The sequence below is a fragment of the Macrobrachium rosenbergii genome, chromosome 35 (genome assembly GCF_040412425.1).
Source record: "Macrobrachium rosenbergii isolate ZJJX-2024 chromosome 35, ASM4041242v1, whole genome shotgun sequence".
NCBI classification, from domain to species: domain Eukaryota; kingdom Metazoa; phylum Arthropoda; class Malacostraca; order Decapoda; family Palaemonidae; genus Macrobrachium; species Macrobrachium rosenbergii.
The window spans coordinates 683,769-705,983 of NC_089775.1; the positions used below are offsets into that span (position 1 = coordinate 683,769).

Here is a 22,215-nt window from a genome sequence, read left to right on the forward strand (position 1 = left end):
TTGGATCGAATCCTGCTTGGGGTGGGTGCACTAATATAATTCCTTTCGTGTGGCAGTGATAAGTTATTGTGACTTCGGCATAAATGGGGGTACTCGAGGCTTGATATTTGGAAGTGTCACAATGCCACGTGTGGTCTTGACAGATTATGCTGCACTTTTGTATCCGATTGTACACATCTAAGCACTCAGCTATCACAGTGGAGATGGGTTTATATAATATATATATATATATATATATATATATATATATATATATATATATATATATATATATATATATATATATATATATATATGTATATATAATGATTTGACTCTCTTTGCTTTAATTTTTTTATTGAAATCCCCACTCCAATAATTATTTGAATGAGAAACTTAAATTACTGAGAAATATCTGATAGCAATCAGCATTTCATTAACATCTCACTAAAAATTCTTGCTGTCTTTGTTTTGTAATTTTATTCATGACTTTCCAACTGAAAGATTAGGCAAAAAGAAGAAAAAAATACTAATTATTCTGTTTTTTCTGTCCGTCATTCTAGGGGGAACATTTGTCAGTGTGTTACCACGTCAGAATTTAAGAGAGGGAGAATAGAAAGTTCTAAATTTGATCAATATTTAATTTATTCATTCATTTCTTGGTTGGCGTATCTTGGTAGGTAACACGATTCCACTTTTTTGAACGGTAGCTTGAGTAATGCTTTCCCAATCGCACTTTATTTTTCGCCTGCACGAAGCATTGCCTGATCACAGTACCTCCTTTTTTTGTGTGTGCTCAAGGTGTTGCCTTATAATAGTAATTCCTATTTGGTCTTCCCAGAACATGACCTTCCCAACAGATCATGTTTATGTCCTCAGAACATTCCCCCCCATTTCAGTGGAACCTTGTCTTGTAGAGATGTAAGGTATGGGCGAAGATGCAGTATTTTGATCATTTCCTTACATTTTTATATATTTATTTATTAATTTGTTTATTTATCTTTTTATTCTAATAACTGATCCCCTCTTTCTGTATATTCCTTTACCCTCTGCTACTTTCGAATGAACACCTTAATATTCTTTGGAAGCTTGAATTTCAACAATGGCCCCTGTGGTGGGCTTGTTCAATATGAATAGGGTTCTTCATCCTCTGAATGATTATAATAATAATATTACTTTTCAAAGCCTCATTATTGTATGCTTTGTGTATATTAGTGGCTCATGAGTATTAGCCAGTGTTGAGATATGGAACAGGAAAAGATAGTTAGTGTATATTGGCAACCTCTTAATTATTCCTTACTGGGGCTCAATACAAAGATCTATGAATTCAAGACTAAGCTTTTTATCTTTATTGAATTGGCTGTAGCAGGTGTACTGAAAAACATGTAATGATTTTGGTATGAGAATGAAAAATTAAGTCATCAGGAGAAAAAACATGGAATATGTGAACTATAATAAGTAGAATGTATAAGAAGACATAAATGAATGGAAGGTAAAAACCTCAGTCATTGGTCCCAATTTCAAGGAGGTTACTCCTGTTCTATCTACTTCACAATTTTGAAAAACATTACCCCTCTTTCTTCCTCAAAAGATCTACATCCCAACAAGTGGTACGACGCGAGGGTACTGGCCAGGACTCCTGCGGGATACCCTGACGCGCAGCTCATGACCTGGGAGAAGGTCAAGATGCTCAAGAAAGGAAATTCGGACAAGCGTCCCACTCTCCATCTCTCTGTCAACAGCGACAACCCAACGCAGATTCTGGTGAGTTCGGTCTACGGTTTCTGTAGGCGCTGGCGTAGGCCGCTCTTCGTCAAGTTCCAGTTTTCAGTAGTAGGTCTGTCAGTCAGGTGGGCTATTTGATTCAGAACAGTCCTCTGAGATAATTTACATGGGGACCTCATAGTGTGTAAGCCTGCTAACATAGGGACCTCATAGTTTGTAAGCTTGTTAACATGGGGACCTCATAGATTGTAAGCCTGTTAACATGGGGACCTCATAGTTTGTAAGCCTGCTGAACATGGGGACCTCATAGTTTGTAAGCCTGTGAACATGGGGACCTCATAGTTTGTAAGCCTGTTAACATGGGGACCTCATAGTTTGTAAGCCTGTTAACATGGGGACCTCATAGTTTGTAAGCCTGTGAACATGGGGACCTCATAGTTTGTAAGCCTGTGAACATGGGGACCTCATAGTTTATAAGCCTGTTAACATATCAGGAGGTTGAGCCTTTTTCTGTGTATAAATCCCACCTCTTTTTCTTACCAGATATAAGGAATAGCTTCTACTCTCCTCTGAACTGAAAGCTTTCGCCAGGTAAAAGTGACTAAATTGGTTACGGGGACATTTAGTAATAGCTACACGTACCACTGAACTAGTTGCAACTTCCCTATGCTCTGGTCTGAAGGATTAGTTTTGTTAAACAGGAAATGCTTAATGACAATCACAGGTAATCATCAAGTGGTAGGATTATGGTAAAGTCCTTTACAGATACTCTTTGCAAGTCTTCACACTTGACAGAATTACAGTAAGCTATACAGAGGTAATGTCATTCTTTCACATATGACATGATCAATTCCAAATTGAAGTCGTGTATCCAAAATTGACACAAGTGACAAATACGTTAAAATATTTACAGACTGAAATACAGCAACTGCATTCAAGACTTTCTCAATTGACAGGTATTGTAATTACAGAAAAATACAGAATTTAATCTCACACAAATGACAGGATTGAAGTAATCTTCCAAAATTAATAAATTGCAGCCATGCAGGGTGAAAGATTACATCCCAGACTTCCACAGATGATGAGATTATGACAAGATTTTATAGAGTAACGTCCATCATTCTTTTCCCACCAGGTGGAGTGGGAACTTGCCAAAGACCTGAGAGCCCAGGTGTTCTCCTACAGTGTCTCCTACAACAACTCCCACGGGTCCGAGTCCCACAGGAATCTCCAGGCTTCCGCGTCATCCATCATACTAGATGATCTGGGTGAGTCTAGACACTTGTCTTTCTCCTCTTGTGAATAATTCTGAAAAGTCTTCCTTTATTTGAACAATAGTTGGAGGGCTCTTGGAAATATTAGTGTGGCTTGAGATCATTCTTGTCCCTAAAGCTTGGTTGTAAATGTCGTGTGGATAAAAGGGAAAGTTGTGTTGAGGTGTTATCATTATCTGAATCTTACCTGACATCCGTATAGCTGCAAGTTTCCAGCTACAGGCTCACCTGGCACTTGAGAAAACACTTCAAGGTAGGACTCTGGACTGAGAACATCCTTTCTCAGACCAAAGAATGAAATAAGGAATGCCTCATCAACCGCTTTCATTTTAACGTGGCCTAGTCAGATGTTTGATCTGTTACCCTTCGGGGGATGGAAGACGAGTCATTTCATTATCCCTGATGTTTATCAATAATCTTCCCCTGATTTCGTAGCTGGAAAGCAGTTTGTAATGCATTAACAGAAATGACAGTCTCTGCCCTCTACTTTTCCTCGCAGAGGTGGGAACTTGCTATTCGGTGTGCGTCGTGCCCATGTACAAGAGAGGACGAGAGACAGACAAGACGTCGGTGACGCAGACAATCTGCACTTTGACCCCCTCGCCGCCTCACATTCCACCGACTGACAACAATGCTAAGATTGGTGTCAAGAAAGTCAAGGTGGGCTCTAAAGTTTGGCAGTGATGTTTAATGAGTAAATAACTGTATTTCAAGCATTCATAGTATTTTATATAGTTGTCATTACAGTACAGTGATTATCGGTCAAAACGGTAGTGCTGTATACCATTCAGCAATCTGAACCATTCTAAAATCTGTTTCAGTATGACTATCCTTTACTGCATTATACACTTTGATTTGCTTCGTTCCTTAAACAATCTGATTGACCTTTATGTCCCATTTATAAATTTGCTTTCCAAACAGGTGAAAACACTTAGCACCACCAGCATCCAGGTAACATGGCGCCCAAAAGGGAGAAGGGTTACCCCAGAGTTCTTCACAGTGAAGGTCGTCCACTTGGGGAAGCAGAAGGTTTGCAAAGACAAGGATCTGGACAGTCCCAAGGATGTCGACGGCGATCAGAGCCAGTCAGAGCCACTCAGAGGGAATCCTCCTCAGCCATTAAAGGTAGGATTGGCTCATTTTCTTTGTTGTGCCTTTGGAAGGTTTGTTCAGTATCATGATATGATTGTGGTCAGTTTATGTGGCTTTTCATTGACCTCATAATGTGCTTGTCTTCGGTAGATGTGTCAAATCCCACTCAAGTTCCTATTGTGGCAATGTTCGTCAGATCTGTCACTTTCCTTCAAGCTTGGAATGTGGCTACACTTGGTATATGTCACCCCATGGAGCTCACAATGGCTCCATGCACAGCAGTTGTTACTTTATTGCTTTCGTAATGTGGCTACATTCAGCTCATGTGCCAGTTTATCAAGATCATTTGTTTGGGTACAGGAGATCTGTCTCCTTCCTAGTCTTGAAACATTCTTGAATGTAGCCTATAAGTTGGTCTTTCAGTTCCTGGGGTAGGTCTTGTGATTTTGTGGTCTTCAGTTGCTCTAACTCCAAGTGTAGCTATCTTATGTAGAGTTGAGTCAGATAAGTTTTGATTAGTTTTAGATCACTGAGTTGCATTTCTGGGCTCTTAGGACTGGTTGAAGGGTCTATTTTGTAAATAAGATGAAAACTGGAGTTAGGCAGAGCTAAAAAGATCAGAGAGCTAGGAGGAACTCAACCAAAGGAATTGATAAAATGTAGGATGCTGCAAATAACCTTTGGTGCACCACGCATCACACAGGAAAGACCTCACAGAAGGAATTAAGTGACTGAACTAAAACTAGCAATCATTTTCAGGAATCTCAGACTGTCGTACCTGACCCAGAGGACAGCGGAGAAGAAGGAGAAGGCGAGGAACCAGAGGTGAGGTACTGGAGGGTCACCGGTCGGAAGGTGATACTCAACGACTTGAAGCCCCTCAACCAGTACGAAATATCTGTGTCAGCCTCGACTCTGGCAGTATCCAGTGCCCTTTCGGAGCCAGTCGTTGTAACTACGACAGAGGGAGGTAAGATCTTTGATGTAGTCACTATACATTTTTATTAAACAAACCTAAAGACCTTCGGCTTGAGAAGCGAACTTTTTCAGAATAGCCTTATGCCCTACTGTTATATCAACATTCAAGACCAACCTGAGTGCATAGACTCTCGTGGCACAGGATAAGCAATTAATGAACGTTTCTCTGCAGTGCCTACAGCCCCGCTGAACGTCAGCTGGAAGGCCGCCACTCCAAAGGACGTAGACCTAGTCTGGAGTCGTCCGGAGCACATCAATGGCCACCTCTTGTACTACTTGGTGACGTATTCCCACGACCTCTTGGAATGGAAGAACCACACTGTTGACAGCCATTTCACCAGTACACAGGTGGGTTGAAGTTCCTTCTTCTTCTTCTTTATCCAAAGGACGCTTGAGAAATGGCAGTTAAACTTGTGTTGTTGTCGTGGAAATAGATTTTTCACTCAGTGTTGCACAGGTATTCATTATTAATGACAACATTTGGTAGATTGGACAACAAAAGTGGGTGGAAAAGTATAAACTTTTGTTTTTGTATAGGAATGTAGAGGGACTTTTTTCAGAAAATTGATTGTTCAGTCTTTCCTGACATTAGTTTTCACTTTTTTAAGAATTAATCCTTCTGGCTAGGTATACATAAAAGTCTTAGAAGTATGGCCGTGGTTAAACTGCACTACTTTAAGGTCATGATAATTTATTGTAGGAATAAATAAGATAATAGTGCAATTTTTATAATCTGTGAGTTAATTTAGATGCAAGTTGTTTCTCCTCTGTACAGTCGACCCCTGGTATTTGCGGGGATGCATACCACAATGTTTTTATTTTTTATTTATTTTTTTATATATTTATTTATAATTATTTATTTGTTTATATTTATTTATTCAATACTTGACACCCCTCTAAAAACACTTATAAATGCCTATTTTGATAGTTCAAACACCAAAAAAAAAACTCTAAAAATGCTTATACCTGAGTGTTTTAATAGTTTTATCACAAAAAATGCATTTAGTCACGAAAATGTGAAAATATATAGTGAATATTTCTCTGTGGAAAACACCGCAAATGGGCGAATTTTCCGCGAATAGTTTGTATAAACGTTTCGCAGACAAATCCGCGAATACGTGAAGCTGGAAATCCAGAACGGCGAATAGGCAGGGGTCCACCGTACTTGGCTTATTTTAACTATCATTACTATAACAGTTAGCAAAAAGGTTAGGTGGTGAGTTTAAGCAGAACTGACTAAAGTAAGCTTTGGAAACTAAAGAAGTAATCTGCTGTTAGCAGCTATGTACATTGTAAAGTACACGGTACAGTAATTACAGGTTTTTGGTCCCGACTCTTGAAGCCGGAAGGTTTTTAAAGGTTTGTGAGACGGACAGAAAATGAAACAGCCTCTTATTTTACAGATCAGAGACCTTGTATCCAACACCAACTACACCGTACAAATATCGGGCGTGACGCGTGGAGGCCGTGGCACCCTCACTACTGTCTTCGTCTATATCAACGCGACACTCGTAGGGGAACCTCACATATCTACAGAATGTAAGGCTCTTGTGGTCCACCTTTCATGCCCTGTAGTGCTGCCAGTGCACCTCCTCCAGTGCACTGTAAGCGTCCCTTCGGCTCCCAGCTTCATCCTTTTTCTACCGTGACCCCGTTCATGTTCTCTTTCTTCCGTCTTTTCACCTTCTCCTAAGAATTGTCTCACACTTATTTTCAACACTGAATGACCTCATAGGTCCCAGTGCTTGGCCCTTGGGCTAAATTTTACATTCCCTCTCCACTATTCTTGAGTGTATGAGATCAACTTTTTCATCTTTTCTTGCACACTGAATGAACGTCGTTCTCTGCTTTCAGATTTTGTATGTCTTTGTTCACATGTAATCCTACTCTTTAATGAAGACCTGTATTGTTTACACATTTTAAATCATGATGGTGTAGCTATGAAGACATACTAGTTTTTTTTGGCAGTGTACATACTAAGCATGATATAAATACACAAAATTCTGTTCAGTGTGGATCCAGCCTTCGACTTGGCACACAGTAGAGTAGAGTATCTCATTTCAGAACCTTTTAGGAATTTTAGATTTATTTTAATTTTAGATTCGTTTTAATTGTAAATTCTGGAGACCTAAAATTGTTTACATACATATCTATCAATCAGTTTTCATTCTTTAGCTTAGTTATGGTACTGAGTGTTAAAATATGAACATCCTTAAGTACTTAGGAATGCAAACTGCTGTGGAAATAAGTCTTTGCAGTGGCTTCATAAATTTTTATGTACAGTGATTATTTTGTGTAAACATACAGGCTGGTTCTATTAATTGGGATACAATTAGTCTTCATAAACCTATAGGCTATGTTCTGGAAGGTGTATTTCTTGCAGTGGTTCCATAAACTGGATTGTAATTGGTTATTTGCCGTCCCGGCGACTCTTGGGAAGGGTAACGTACAGTACAGGGGCCAAGTCGCCTGACGACACGTGATCTCTTTCCGCAGTGGTGGTGATTATCGTAGTGACGCTGTTGGCAGCCATCACCTTCACCGTGGTGGTGATTCTATGCCTGAGGGTGATCCGTCTGCGACAGAGCGCGGCGACGTCGGCTTTCCAGGTGAGTCTTGCCCCCAAGGGTCGCTGTGAAGCACACTCTGGCTTTTGCATCAGAATGCACTTTCTTGCAGAATTCCAACAACAGCTCCAAAACACCTCAAGCTTTGATTGTGAATTTGTGATGGCTTTTTTTGATATACGTCGAAGAAGCACCGTTGGTACTTTCTCGTTTCGGAAAGGTAGGTAGCAGTTGTGCTACTCTGAGGTATATATTTATACTCGTCTTTGGGACAGCCTGTGTGCCACTTGACGCTATACGATGAATCGAAGTGAGGACTTGGGAAAAACGCTGTGGTTGTGATATGATGGCGAAGGATTTCTGTAGCCAACTTTGGCCTAGAGAGTTAAACGTTCCCCCTTCATTTCCTCCTACTTATCTGTCCAACTTCTGTAACTTCAACTTTATACAGTCAACCCCCAGTATTCACTGGGGGTGCGTACCACTACCCCTCACAAATAGCTCAAATCCGCAAATACTTAAAACCCCTCTAAAAACGCTTATAACTGACTATTTTGATAGTTCAGAACACCAAAAAATACCCCTCTAAAAATGCTTATAACTGAATATTTTAATAGCTTTATCACAAAAAGTGCATTAAGTCACGAAAATTATATGAAAATAGAGTAATCTGTGAATATTTCTCTATGAAAAATACCGCCAGTAGGCGAATTTTCCGCGAATAATGTGAACATATGTTCCACAGAGAAATCCGCGAATGCGTGATGCCCCAAATCCAGAACCGCAAATTTCCCGTGTCAAAACAGAGTCTTTGGACAAGCCATATGATAGGCTGGGAATATGAATAAAACCAGTTGTATACACGTAATGGATATCGTACTGATCGCCAGAAATACAAACATGAAAAGTTTGAGAGTATTTGCAAAGTCAGAGTTGGTGTTACTGCATCTCCCAAAGATGATATGTTTTCTTATTTAAAGATTCACTGCGTTCCAGGAAACAGTTAATTGAACTTTAGCAGTCTCCTAGGTCCTAGTCTGAATCCAGGATTTTTCATTGCTTCATTTGTTGTCAGAGGAGCTAATGTTTGTCTAAAAGATAGTTTCCTGCTGTTTCTGAAAGAAAATGTGGGTAAGGTAGAGTACCTGAGGAACTCTGTTGGTCATACCAATGTATTTATGAAAGGGGATTTAACAGATAGCTTGGTGGAGCAATGCAATCTTTGTTTGTCCCATCTAGTATTAACTTACGATTGGTCAAATCTGTTCCTTGTTTTCATTCATAAACTGTGATAAGAATATTGAAGTATTCCTTGAGTGATTGATATCATTGGTGTCTGAAGTGGCATCCACATTAAACTGCCAGTCCGGACTGGAATAGGAAGAACCGTCTATAAAGTTGCAAACCCAGTTTACGCTGTTCTGCTACACGACTTGAACTGGCAAGAAAACAGACCTCAGCACTGAGTGCAAATTGGAGTGATTAGATGGAACAGACAAGTAACCACATGTGTGGAAAATCAATGTCGTTTTGTGCCTGAAGGTCAGAATTTGAATTGTATTACTACGTCTGTGTCGAGCTTTGGTTCTCATGGTGTACGCGCAACTTTTACCATCTTCTCTCTTCACTGACACTGTGGCCTGCTGAGCCTTCTGTTTCCAGAGATTTTGATCTTGAATTCTATTGTCCCAGTCATTTATTTTATATTCGTATGGATCGCGTTTCACAGAATCATCGTATTTTATCTTCGATGTACGTAATTTGCATGATGACATTTGGTTGGCGTAAAGTGGAGGTAGTTCTCCAAAGCTAGTTTATTTTATGTCAGCTAAATGCCTGAAGTCAAATTCTGTAACTAATTCTCATAACTCACACTCTGGTAACAGAGGGTCAGAGAATGGTGCAGTATTGGTGAAGAGAGATTGAAATGGGTTAGAAGGCATGAGTTGTGCTTGCACCATGAGCAGTAATGCTTGGTGGAGACATAGCGGCAGCAGTACTTGATAGTGCTCTGTTAAACAAAGAATTTGAATAATCAAACGGCAATTCCTATTACTGCAAAGATAGAAGAGGCTGGATTATCAGGAGAGACGAGCAGGTTGTATCACTGAATGACAAAGTCATGCATTTAAAGACGCCCTAGAGGTTTTTGGGTGTTCAGTCATATCAGATGGATAAATGTTGTACCCTAGCTTATGTTAGGTCCTCTTTTGCACCCATCTTTGCTTGATAAGCCTTTAGCAAATCCGTAGTAGGTCATAAAATTATAAAACAAGTGGCTGTTCTGACATAAATCACAAACATCACACTGTTTCAAGACGACACTGGTTTCCGTGCAAGCTCAAGACGGGGTGTCGGGCAGGAACAATGTACGCTGGATTTGGCAGTCTCAGATTACATGTAAAATAAAGTATGTCAATTTTGTTTTCCAAATGTTTTGAGATATGCAGGCTACACAGTTATTAATCATCACAGCACAATCACACCAAGAGCACAAGATTTTTACAGCAATGAAAGGCAGTAAGGCCAACACAAGACACTTGATATTGTCCACAGGTAACAAAGCTTGCACCTTTTTTGCATGGTGATTACAGGTATCACGCAAGATTGGGGACGTAAATTTTTAAACAAATATAAAGACATAGTCAGGCAATACAGTGAATGAATATGAGAAGCCCAATAATTACAGATGCACTAGATATTTAAAAGATCATTTACAGCAAGGAATTTCAAACCACAGCACAAATTACACCTTGTCACTCATTCACACCTCCAGTTTGCATCCATTTCCACCTTTTCTCACTTACATACTCTCAAATCATACCTATTCATGTCTCTAAACCATGCAAACATTGTTGAAGTTTCTTATCAAATGCAGGTTTTACTTTTAGTACAGGGTGTCTGATATTCATGGAAGTCTGATAATGGAGGAATGGTGATCCAAGATGTAACTTTAATTTTTAAGAAAAGATTCTTATCTGACAAGTGATGAGAAGGCCCGTTCCCACCGCGAGTAGGAATCAGCCAAGAGTTGTCAAGTCATTCTTGATAATTGAGAGTGGTAACATGAGATGACTCTCCTCCTCCTTGCAAGTTGTGTCAAGGTCCAGCTGGTGGCATCATGGAGAGAAATCATGAACTTGGTGAAAGATACTTTGAGTGGACACTTGATGGTCAAGTGAAAATCTTCAGTACAAGACTTACATTCATATAAACAGGTCTAACCCACTTGATCCTTGGAAAAGCAAGCAAGTAGCTATAGACTCAGCTGGCAGACCTGTATACCACCCCAAACCCACCATCCCTCTCAAGGGAACAAGAAAGTTATGTGTCCAGTGGGCAAAAATTGAACCTGAGAACAACACAGTGGAAAGCCCTTGGTGATACCACCCAACCACCATAGCAGAACCATTGTAGGATTGAACACTTCATAAGCAGGAGAGAAGGGAGAATTTAAAATGGATAAATGAAGCCATGATTGCTAACTCAGAGTACAGTTCAGTGATGAGAAAGAAAGGAATAAAGGAGAAGTGTACCCAGGACACACAGAAGGAAAGCAAAGTGCTCTCTCAAAGAGACACTCATCCTATAAGGAAAAGGGTTGGAAGAATCATACCAGCTAGTAATATGGGTTAGCGTAGAGCCAAGACCGTGAAGTCCTCAGTTATTTAGGGCATTCCAGCTATATTAGAGACTAGCTTGATGGGCCAAGATCATCATTACAGGACCACAGTATAATTGTCAAGCTTTACTGAAGATGGTGAGAAGTCAACAGCCTTCCCTCATTGAAGAGTGTGGGCTGAATTAATACCAGACTTACTTTAAACCAAAGAATAAAGTTTCCAGTTCCTGCCACAATTTGCACTGACACAAGGGCTTGGCATTTCCAGATCCGCAAAGAAAGATTGGGGAATTGATATTGCAAATTCTTGTATCAAGTTTTGTAGGTTCCAAAGCTATATGAAACGTCTGAGTTGAAGTTTGAACTGGATTGAAAACCCAGAGCCTCCGTATCAAGTTTCCGTGCGTCTGCTACGTAACCAAGTTTGGAAAACATTCAGGTTGAAGTTTGAACTTTATAGAAAACTTAGAGTATCCATTTTAAGAGGTATGTGTGTTGTCTTGTAAATGGGCTCAATAAGATACAAAATATTTATGTAAATGTGCAGTAGAATATTGTCTTGTAAATGTATCACTCTCTTGTACATCACTGGCAAAATTGTGGTTCTTACATCAGAAACAAACCTTTCAGGGTAACGGTACTTGTCGAATGATTTATGCCAACGGACTCAAACCAGCAAGTCGAGATTGCACTGAACTTAATGATTACAAACCTATGCTTACCTCCTTACCACCAGCCATTCATAACCATCATCTAGACACGAAGGTAAGAACGAAAGTAACACTATTAAAAAGTTTTCCTTAAATAATGAAACCTGTGAGAGAGACTTGTGATGTTGGTGATAATAAGAGCTGAAATAATTGCATGACTAACTCGTAGACCTAGAACTGTGAATGATTCCGCAGTATAGTATAATTCGCCGAAGCCGATGCTTCTAATCCAAGCTGTGCTTATTGTGTGTGTTCGTGATGTGTCTATATATGTTTTATCTGCAAAAATTGTTGAGTTAATTTTATAATATTCATCCACTTACACTGCCATACTCTAATGGGGTACATCTGTAAAATTCTTTGGTGGGACGTTTACTTCAAGACTGCTCAGTTCTTGCCCATGGAAGGCCATTGTTTGAAGTAGTATTGATGTTTATCTTCTGATAAACGTCTGTAAATCTCATTGCATCAGAACTTAAGAACTTGTTGCTAATTGATGACAGTTGCATAAACTTATTTTCTTCAGTTGGCAGAGGGCCTTCACCCACTAGTACAGAGTGCCAACATCCACTGAACCTGAAGTTGATCTGTGGTGATCTTTTCCCCACTTCACTCAAGTTCAGCCTTGGAGTTTCAGTTCATAATTTCATGTATTCATTTCATTAGAATTATGATTCCACATGATGTACACTTGTATGTCAAGTGTCCTCTTGAGTCTGCAGTGTCAGAAGACACCAGATTCTTCTTTGTGGTCTGCCAGAATTTTTAATGATTTGCATAATTGTGGCGCTTGGAGAGTGCTGTAGAAGTGTTTTCATTGCAAGAGATCAGTTTTATCGAAGCCAATCTGTAGCCACCTTCAGTATCAGAATTGATATCAGTTAGTCTAGCATTTGATTGCTAAAAGACCCCAGATAATTGTGAAGATGTGAGCAGTCTTTAAGCATCAGAATATCAGTCTTTAAACCTACAGCATTCAAGAGGATCTTGAATTGCAGTTGGCAGTGTAAGAGGTATAAACAACTTATTTCTGCCCTCAGTGTTATTTTCTGTTTGTAACCTAAAACTCATTTACACTTTAAGAAAAATATAGATCTTTTCCATTTGAAACGAAACTGCTGACGGCAGAATTATCCTAGAAAATAAAACTATTTTTGTGTATTCAAAGGGACTTTGTGTTTCAAAATAACTTGGAGTGAACAACAGCACTAGTCTGCCTCTGGGATAGATCTGATTGTGTTCGCACATGAAGAAACTTCTGATTTTACTTGTGCATATTTCTCTGTGTAACGGTTAAATAAAAATTAAGGTTTCCATCAAAGAAAGGTTGTTTTATCTTCTTCCAGTTAAGTATTCCATCATTTGGACATATTTTCCATTTTTATTCATTCTTGTTTAAATACACCAGTGGAGTTGGTCACTGAGATTACTCAATCAACTCTGGAAACTGAAGCTAATGCCAGTACTTGACCAGAAATAGGGAGCTACCAACTTGCCCCAACCTACTGTGGTAGTCCCATCTCAGGAGATTCTATGATAACTTCCAGGTGCATAACCAAAAGCCCAGAGATTACCTATCATGTCCCTCAGACTTGAAGGATTTCTACTAAATACAGCTCAACAAAGCAGTACACAGACAATCTACAGTGAGTCTTTGTAGACAGAGTGGGAAACATCTCAACCACTCGACTAGAAATTGAGGTACTCTAGAGGCAGCCAAGAAGCTTTCAATATCAGAGTTCGAAAGGTACTGACTCATGCCATAAAGAGATTTAAAACATTTCTGTAATGCCTTTCAAGAGGAAATTCCTTAATTCACTGAGAGTTTCCTCATTCCAACCTCGAACTTCAGTTTGTTGAGATTTATAAATGACAATTCATGATTTAAAATGAAGGATGGTCATCCTAGCACTGGAATACCCAACTGGGAGAAGATGCAACCTCTTCAAGAGAAACTTCACCTCTCAAGTAATTGCTCTTCAGAGCCTTATCATTAGTGAAATAGGAGGCTTATGTTTATGAAATATAAAGATTATATTTGCAAATATTGTTCTTAAAACCCCTGATTGTAAATAATTATGTAGAATACTTGCGCCACGTTTTAAGCTAGGCCAAAATTGCACTTTATCAGATCCTGTTGAGGATGTGACGATGTTATTAAACGATCCACTTACAGATATATTTACTTACCATTTATGTACATCCCCTCAGGGAGGCCCAGGGGCCCATGGTGATGGAGTAGTGGTAAACTGTCTGTTAGAAGTCAACGCATCTTCCATGAATCAGGTACTTGTCGGCATAACTTGTTAGAATTCTGGCTTAGTAGGGTATATACTGTTGAATATTGGAGTGTCACAGATGTTTCCATTGGCCGCACATCGGCCCCTGACCTTCTTGCCTACCGCACCCCAGGGTGATGTGCCAAACGAGAACCACGTCCCTCCGCGCGACGGGATCGGTTCCAGCAACCTGGAAGACAGCCTGGACGATATCGACGACGACGACGATGCGTCCAGCAAGCTCTTGCAGACCATCTCGGACGGATGCTCCCCACTGACGACGGATCTCGACTCGAGATGCACGGGCGAATCTACTCAGGTCGAGCCGGGCTGCTCCTCCAGCGACAGCGGCGCGGGGGCGGTGGAAGTGACGGCGTCCTCGTAGGGATCGCTTCAACCTCAACTCACGGGTGAAGGCACGGGTCTAGAGTAATGTAGGTCCAGACGCCCTTTCCACAAGAAGAGAAAAAACGTGCTGCAGTTCTACGCCTCGCTAGTACTACTACTATTACTACTACTACTACTACTACTACTACTACTACTACTACTACTACAGGCCGAGAGGGTCTTCTTTATCCGCGGAGTCTCGAGACTCGTAACGAACGTGTTGGTGAGAGCCTACAACTCCAGTACTAAAACGAAAGTGACGGTACGGGTTCAGAGGGGGAGTTTGGACCTAGCAACCCTACCACAGGCCACTCATACCGAGCAAACGGAAGGAGGAGGAGGAGGAGGAGGAGGAGGAGGGTGGCGAAGAAGCACAACAACGGCGAGCGAGCGAGCAGGAGGACAGCATCAGCAGCACAAACCTTGAGCAGGAAGGATGTTTCGGAAACCCCCTATGACCAATCCACTTGGGTGAAAATAATACTCATTCCACTGCATTCTGTTTGTCTTACGAGATGTGAGGCGGTTTTCAAAGTCCAATTTATGTCTAGAGTCTTTTAAGATATAGTCGTAGTTTCTTGTTGATAAGCATCAGGGGATTTCTCGCTGCAGGTTGTACTGTTAAAAAAAAAAAAAAGCTAAAATGCACCACTTCTTCTATGTACATGATTGCTGAAAGCATTGTTCTGGTGAAGGGTTGGGTACTCTGACTGTTTGACGTCTGCCCTGGGAGAATCTTTTAACGCGACGCGTCGTGATGCCATCTCTTCGGGATTTACGGAGTGAAGTCTTAGCACCTTGACTTACGAAAGCAACTGTTTGCAGCTAGTAAGGGACATTGTTCTCCTGTATTACAGGTACTGCATAAGTTACTATATAATTGAGTCTTCAGCTAGAGAACTGAAGTGCAGTTCATCCTCAGAGAGAGTTAAGTTTCATTCCAAAAATCTCTATACAGTGTAGCACTATACTTGGTTGCAATGAGGTCTACAGTGTAGCACTGTACTTGGTTGCAATGAGGTCTACAGTGTAGCACTGTACTTGGTTGCAATGGGGTCTACAGTGTAGCACTGTACTTGGTTGCAATGGGGTCAGTTATTTGTTGCAGACTGATTATTGGCTTTTGTCTTGGACAGTTCACATAATAATTACAGTCATGGGATTTCAAGGGAAGCTTGTAAACTAAAATTAATTTTGAGAAACTGACAGATACATTCATGATGAATCCATGTTAAGAATGCCATTACTTTGTGTAACAATGAGATATATGTATATTTTGTTTAGTAATTTCATTTAATTATTGTTGTATGTTTTACTGTATTCAAATATTTTAGTGAAATTAATGAATTCTAAGAGTAAATCATATCTGGAAAACAGTTAAACACTAAATAGACATCACAGTTTTGCTCGTGGAAAAAATTGCAAGCTAGTATGCTAGCCAGGTTCCAACTCTGACAAAGATGTATTGCCAAGTAGATTCTGTGAATGGAATTCTAGAAGTTAAATACCAAAAGCTTCAAGTAGAGCCATTCTCATTTTAACTTCAGGAAAATTTAACAAGATGGCTGTTTTAATGTCCACAGGAAAATTTAACAAGAAGGTTCTTTTGATGTCCACTGGTAAAGTCATTTGCAGCTCCAATCATTAGATGCTGCTTAAACCAATTTTTCCCCCTCCCATTAACACAGAATATCTTTCAGCAGTCATAGTGTGTTAGGCGAGTAAATAGAAATATAGGAGTTAACATATACAATCAAGAAGGTTAAAAAAACTTCAGGTTTAACAAAAAAAAAAATGTTTTCATACCATAGTTAAAAAAAAAAATTTTGTGTAATGAGTATATTCTAGATTTTTGTTCATGTTAGCCTGGTAGTTCTATAAAGGTCACTCAGGAATGTCTTATTAAAAGAAAGCAAAACATAACTTATTTGTGTATCGTGGATATTGTTGCTTTGCTGGGTCAGTGGGTATCACATCTTGAAGAGAGTGGAAATTGAAAAGGTACGCCACGCAGCGCGTCGCTTGCTGCGAGCGCCGTACTGCTAGTCTCTGTGTAGTCGTTCGGGCGTATGGGAGTTCTAACTCGCCACATGCATTGCAGTGTACTTAAGACTTGCCAGTGTGAATCGCAGCGCGCGTAAAGTTACGGGCGTTGCCGGCTAACAAGTCGCGACGAAGTTTTGCCACAACGAAATGCATCGCGCCGTACGCAATTTTTCTCAGTGCACAACAAACTGTTCAAAGCCTTTTTTTGCCTTCAGTTTTTCCCCTTTTTAAATATGTATACTTAACCATACCACAACCCACTTGTTCCACTTCTCATACGTACTATTTTCCATTCCACCAGTGACTCTGCTTCAAGTACCGCAGTCTGTTGCGTATTGAATTCTACCTCTTCTCCTTTTTTTTTTTTAGAGTTTCCTTTGAAAAAATAAAACCCACGCATGTTTTGTAAGTCTTTTGTATCCAGAGCTTAAGCGGGATTTGTATTTTTGTATTTTTTTAGTCAAATGACAGTCCTAAGAAATTGTTCATTTTATTGAAGTCATTCAGAGTTATTGTATAAACCAGCTTACAATAATGTAGGTCACAGTGCAGTGTTGTTTTGGAATGAGAAATAGTTTTTTTGTATTTCAGATTTGTATGTTATGAACATGTGAACTGTACAATTTGTAATCCACTTCATATAATATTTACCCCCATGATACTGCAAAAATTCCACAAGGTTTATCAGAATGATAGACGGTTATCGGTGTTTATCAGAATGGTAAATGTTGGGTAACTTTAACCAGGCCATTGGAAAAAGAGCCTGAGATTAACCTAAGCTTACTAATTATCCCCTGACACAGTTTTCTATTCTGTATTGTATTATTGGCGCGTGGTTTCACGTTTAATTAACTTGTGTAATGCAATGAAGTATTTAAAGGTGCTATTGGGAGAAGCAAGAGAGAGTTGAATCACCAGTAACCCAGAATTTATGTGTCTGCTCGAGTAGCCCACGAGAACATGAATTTAGATTTTACACTGTGATCAGAGATGGTTTGGACATGGGATGAGAATGAAAGAGGGTCATTTAAACCTAGAGCAATGAGCAGAAGACCAGAGAAGGGTCCAGAGACTCAAGGAGAGAGGACATAGAAGGAGACCTAGCCCAGATTAATGGGAATTCAGTTACAGACAGTTTGTCAGAGGGGAGAAATTCAGATGAAGGTAACCTAATGTATTGTGGCAGACTTATCATCACTGGAACACCAAAATACTGAAGAATTTCAACTGGGAAATGAACCTTGGTTCATTCTACTCAACCAAGTGAGAGATGGTAAGCTGTTGCACAGCGGTTACTGAGAGATCTCTTGCTGTACGTAGAGAAATATGAGAGGAACCCCTTTCGCAGCAGAAGGATCAGTTAAAAGTTAAACTCTGCAGCAAGAACAGTACAGTATACCTGGAGCATTTAAAAGAAGACTTGGTGAAAACAGCAAAATTCTTACCCTAGGAAAAGAAACCACATTGAAAAATTTCTATTCAAGGACATCACTTTGAAAGTAGTGTGCCCTCCCTCCTATATGCTTTCTGTAACTCTTCTGTGTGATGCTTGAGATGAGTCAGTAACTGCAGATACTGCGAAGAAAGAAAGAATCGATGTTTAGGAAGTTTAACTAAGCCACTTAGTTTTGTCATTTCTCCAATGAGCTGCTAAAGTTAAAAGAAGGAGTCGCCCTTTTTTGTCCAGTTACAAATTGAATCTCGTCATGTTTTGTATTCCTAACTATTGATACAGGCCACATATATTGCAAAGTATTACTGTGATTGTGTAGCAATTTATAGTCGGCAGTTAGCTGTGGCCAAAGATTGTTCTCTATCTGTTATTGCTTTTACAACTCTGATCCCATAATCCAACTGTTGTCAAATGATCCTTCTCTGATTTGGAAAACTGGTGTTGAAGAGGAGTTGGGAGGTGTGCAAGGAATGTTCGTGGCACGGGACAGCCTCATCCTTTGCCGTATTTAAAGAGAATTTGTGAAATTGATTGCGTGGCGGGAGGTGGGGCTGTACGTGTCGTGTTTTCCAGTGCTAAGGATGTGTTCATACTGTTAAGTGCATATTCGATCTGTTGTGATTGATGGCTGGGCCTTAGATTCTAATTAGTGATAGTTCCAGGTATTTGCTGTATACTAAGTACTTGCAAATTGAAGTATATATATATATATTCATTCACGACCTGTGTAAATTCTATTTTTAAACAAGTTGTGTTTAGGAAAATTGATTAATGTTAAGTCCTGATTGTGAATAGGCAGTTTCAGCCACTGTTCAAGCTCTGTAAGACCCTTGTGAAGTCTGGCTGAAGCCTCTGTAACTTTGGTTTGAACTGAATGTCTAAGCGTACGTGTGCACGCGAGGTTTAAAGCCGACGGTTGATGTCGGAGAACGTGAAGGTATGTTAATCTTTGCTGTTTCTTTAACTTGAATATATTTTTCAGGATTGTCTTTTCTATATGTACTGTACTTCTCTCATTCACAATCAGTCATCTCATTTATAGGTAAAGTGTTATATGATAATTGATTGTTATTAGGATACTATATCAACTAACAGCTCCTAATTGGCAAAGTCTCTGAAGTCTGTGGTGTATAATTCCAACTACTTCAAGACCTACAGCCATGTTCTTCATTGTAATGTTAACGAGTGTGATCCCGATCACACGCAAACTCAGTTCTGCAATTCATGCTGCCACCAAACTTCCTGATCATTTTGCAGTATCGGTGCACTTTTCCGTTGTCTGAGACGAGTTTCCAGAACTTTTTCGAGCACTGCAACAATCTCCACCATGTACGTAATAAGTCATCTGAACCTCATCTCTTATCATCAACTTGTCATTTCAAAGATAAGCTCAGTCTGAGCGGAAGGTATACAAGTCCTCGTGAGTTTAAGTCGAGTACAGACGACCTGAGGATTGTTCAAGTGTGGTTCCTCCTGCTGGAGGAGACTGAACTGCCCTGGGCGAAGGAGGAGAAGTGACCCTTTCCTGTGTGATAACAGTTCCTGCATCACCCTTAGAGTAGACATAATGCATTTGTGATTCGAACGTAGCAGATATAAAGAGGGTGCGTGGGAAGGTACAAATTTACTGTCAGGGAGTCATACAGGAGTTGTTATAGATAAGTCAGTGGGTATTGCAAGTGAGAGAATCGCTAGGTTACGTATTTTAATGTGTAAGGTAGAGTAGCCGAGTTGTATAATGTAGTGTGTAAAAAAAATAACTCAGCGGTAAGCCCAGTTCTTACGCGACGCCTAGTTTCCCTTATACTTTTACAAGGTTGGTCTTTTTCGTTCGCTGGGTTAGAAGTGCCTAAGATAAAGTAAATTAAACATAGTAATTATTAAACCTCACCGTTAAAGATAAGAGTAGGATCCAGAGTAAAAACAAACACACATTCGGTCGTTTTCAAGCTCGCCGGATAAAGTCGTACATTAGCGCCCGACACGGGGACTCTAAAAGCAGCGAGCATTTTGTAGCAGATCCGACACAACTCCATTTGATTTTGGCGGAAGAGTGAAAAAGGCTGTGCTTTCCGAAAGCTGTGATCCGTGCATCAGCATCTTAGAGTAGGCTCTGAATATGGCATGCTGCGTAATCGTGCAGTGTAAGGTTATATATTGTAAGGACCTGGCTGTGAATCAGTATTTAGGGCTAAGTATTCACCCTTGTGTTGCAACCATTATGACGTGACTTTAAACTTTAGGTGATCCTGATTGTGGCTGTGAAGTCTTACTTGGAAAAAAAAAACTGTGTACGAGCCGATATCACAAAACGGAGCGCCGCGCGCTGTGCCGCGCCGGTACGCGTTCCATCCAGCCAGGCGGATACGCGTACGGACCGGACGTCGGTTTACGAGACGCGTCGGTAGCGGGACGAAGGTGGCGAGAACCGTTTCTCCAGAGAAATGACAAATCGAATATTACCGGTCGAAATACAAGTTGATGATATGTGGCCCCCCCTCCCCCCTTTTGTCAATATCCACAATTTTCCCTACCCCTCCCCACCACCCCCCCACTCGGTACCTGGTTATACATTCTTTAAAGCTAAAAGCTAAAAGCTAAGTGATACTGTTGACACAATGCATTGTATATCCTCTCTAGCCTAATGAATGATGTGTAAATAAATAATTGGCAGTAATATGTTAACTTTGTTATGAAAAATCTTATATGCCGTATTGTATATATGCGTGCGTGTACGTCTGCGTACAGTGTGTATAAACTGACCCTTACGCGTGGGTATAACGTGCATTGGGAGTTTCATTGCATATGCATTGTTGCATATTGTAGATTATGCATATTTTGCATATTCTTGATTTAAAGTCCTCGTTTGTATAGACTGTACAAACAAAGCGCGACTTTGCGCGCGTACACATGATGCGTACCGCACATCCAGTGCCGTACGTTTTGTGTCGATGCGTGATACGTACACACATGTATGTAACATTACAAGTACTTATGGATATATACATTAAGTACATACATTTCATATATATATATATTATATATATTATATATATATATATATATATATATATATATATATATATATATATATATATATATATATATATATATATATATATATATATGTATTCTTTTGCAAAGGCTTACTTATTTTTAGTGGGTTATCTGTATGACTGTGAAGTATTATTATGATTGTTGTCAATTCTGTTTCGAATAGTGAAAAATTGTAAATGCTTCGGGTGCCTCTTAGACAATATGATACGAATTACGTCTGTGTGTGGTCTTGGCACAGAAAGCGGCAGGGTGCCAAGACGTTTAGATCTTTTTTGCTGTCTAGTATCTGTTATCATACCTCAAGAGTGTAGTTATAAGGTGGTTTGTACAGTTAATACTACAAAAAATAAACAGTCTAACAAAAAATTTCTTCCCAGCATTCCATAATGATGATGGAAGAAGAAGAATTAGAAGAAGAAGAATTAGAAGAACACTGTGGCCTAAAGTAGCCATGACAGGTGGTGTTGGTTGTATTGGGCATATAAAAAAATACGTATTGGGCATAGACGTGTCAGTTGCACAGTACCCAGGGCTGCATGACTCTGACAAACATTACCTCGGCCCAATTGTCATCAGCAATGAGAATAAAACAGTTTTAAAAAAAGGATTTGTGGTTTGCATTTGACCTGTCTGGGATGGTAGATGGGGGAACAGTGTCCCCTTGGCGTTTCACATTCCTCCGTACCTTTTTTTTGGTCTTGCCCCCACTTAACCGTCCAACTTCTTTGATTTTGTAATGGTCATATGAAATTGGTTTACAAGCATGTGATGTGGAACAGCAGTTTGCCTGGTGTAACCAGAGAATCCTGAAATCCTGAGCTGAGAAGTAAAGTTAGATCTATTCAGAGATGTTTGTGCAAGACCAGTGCTTGTTCATAGAATGGGGACAGGATGACTTGTAAAGAATCTTGGAAGAGAAATTAGAAAGATGTGACAACAGAATGCTGAATTTCACCACATCCCAGATGAGAAGTTACCAAGAAACATCAGTTAAGTATAGAGGATCAATTGTTGAGAGCCAATGAAAGCTTTGTAATGGGAGAGTG

The 22,215-nt window shown here is 39.9% G+C and overlaps 1 protein-coding gene across 1 annotated transcript in view; it reads left to right on the plus strand.

Annotated features, from left to right (window-relative positions):
• The window catches only part of LOC136856242 (protogenin B-like), a 125,985-nt gene extending 104,209 nt beyond the window's left edge, over window positions 1-21,776 (plus strand). The window contains 11 exon segments of the mRNA XM_067133933.1: window positions 1,571-1,743; window positions 2,840-2,972; window positions 3,478-3,638; window positions 3,900-4,103; window positions 4,830-5,040; window positions 5,221-5,396; window positions 6,452-6,587; window positions 7,545-7,657; window positions 11,868-12,002; window positions 14,159-14,233; window positions 14,360-21,776. Of these exon segments, the coding sequence (XP_066990034.1) occupies window positions 1,571-1,743; window positions 2,840-2,972; window positions 3,478-3,638; window positions 3,900-4,103; window positions 4,830-5,040; window positions 5,221-5,396; window positions 6,452-6,587; window positions 7,545-7,657; window positions 11,868-12,002; window positions 14,159-14,233; window positions 14,360-14,611 (1,769 nt within the window). The 3' untranslated portion in view covers window positions 14,612-21,776.
• Window positions 21,777-22,215: the final 439 nt, after the last annotated feature.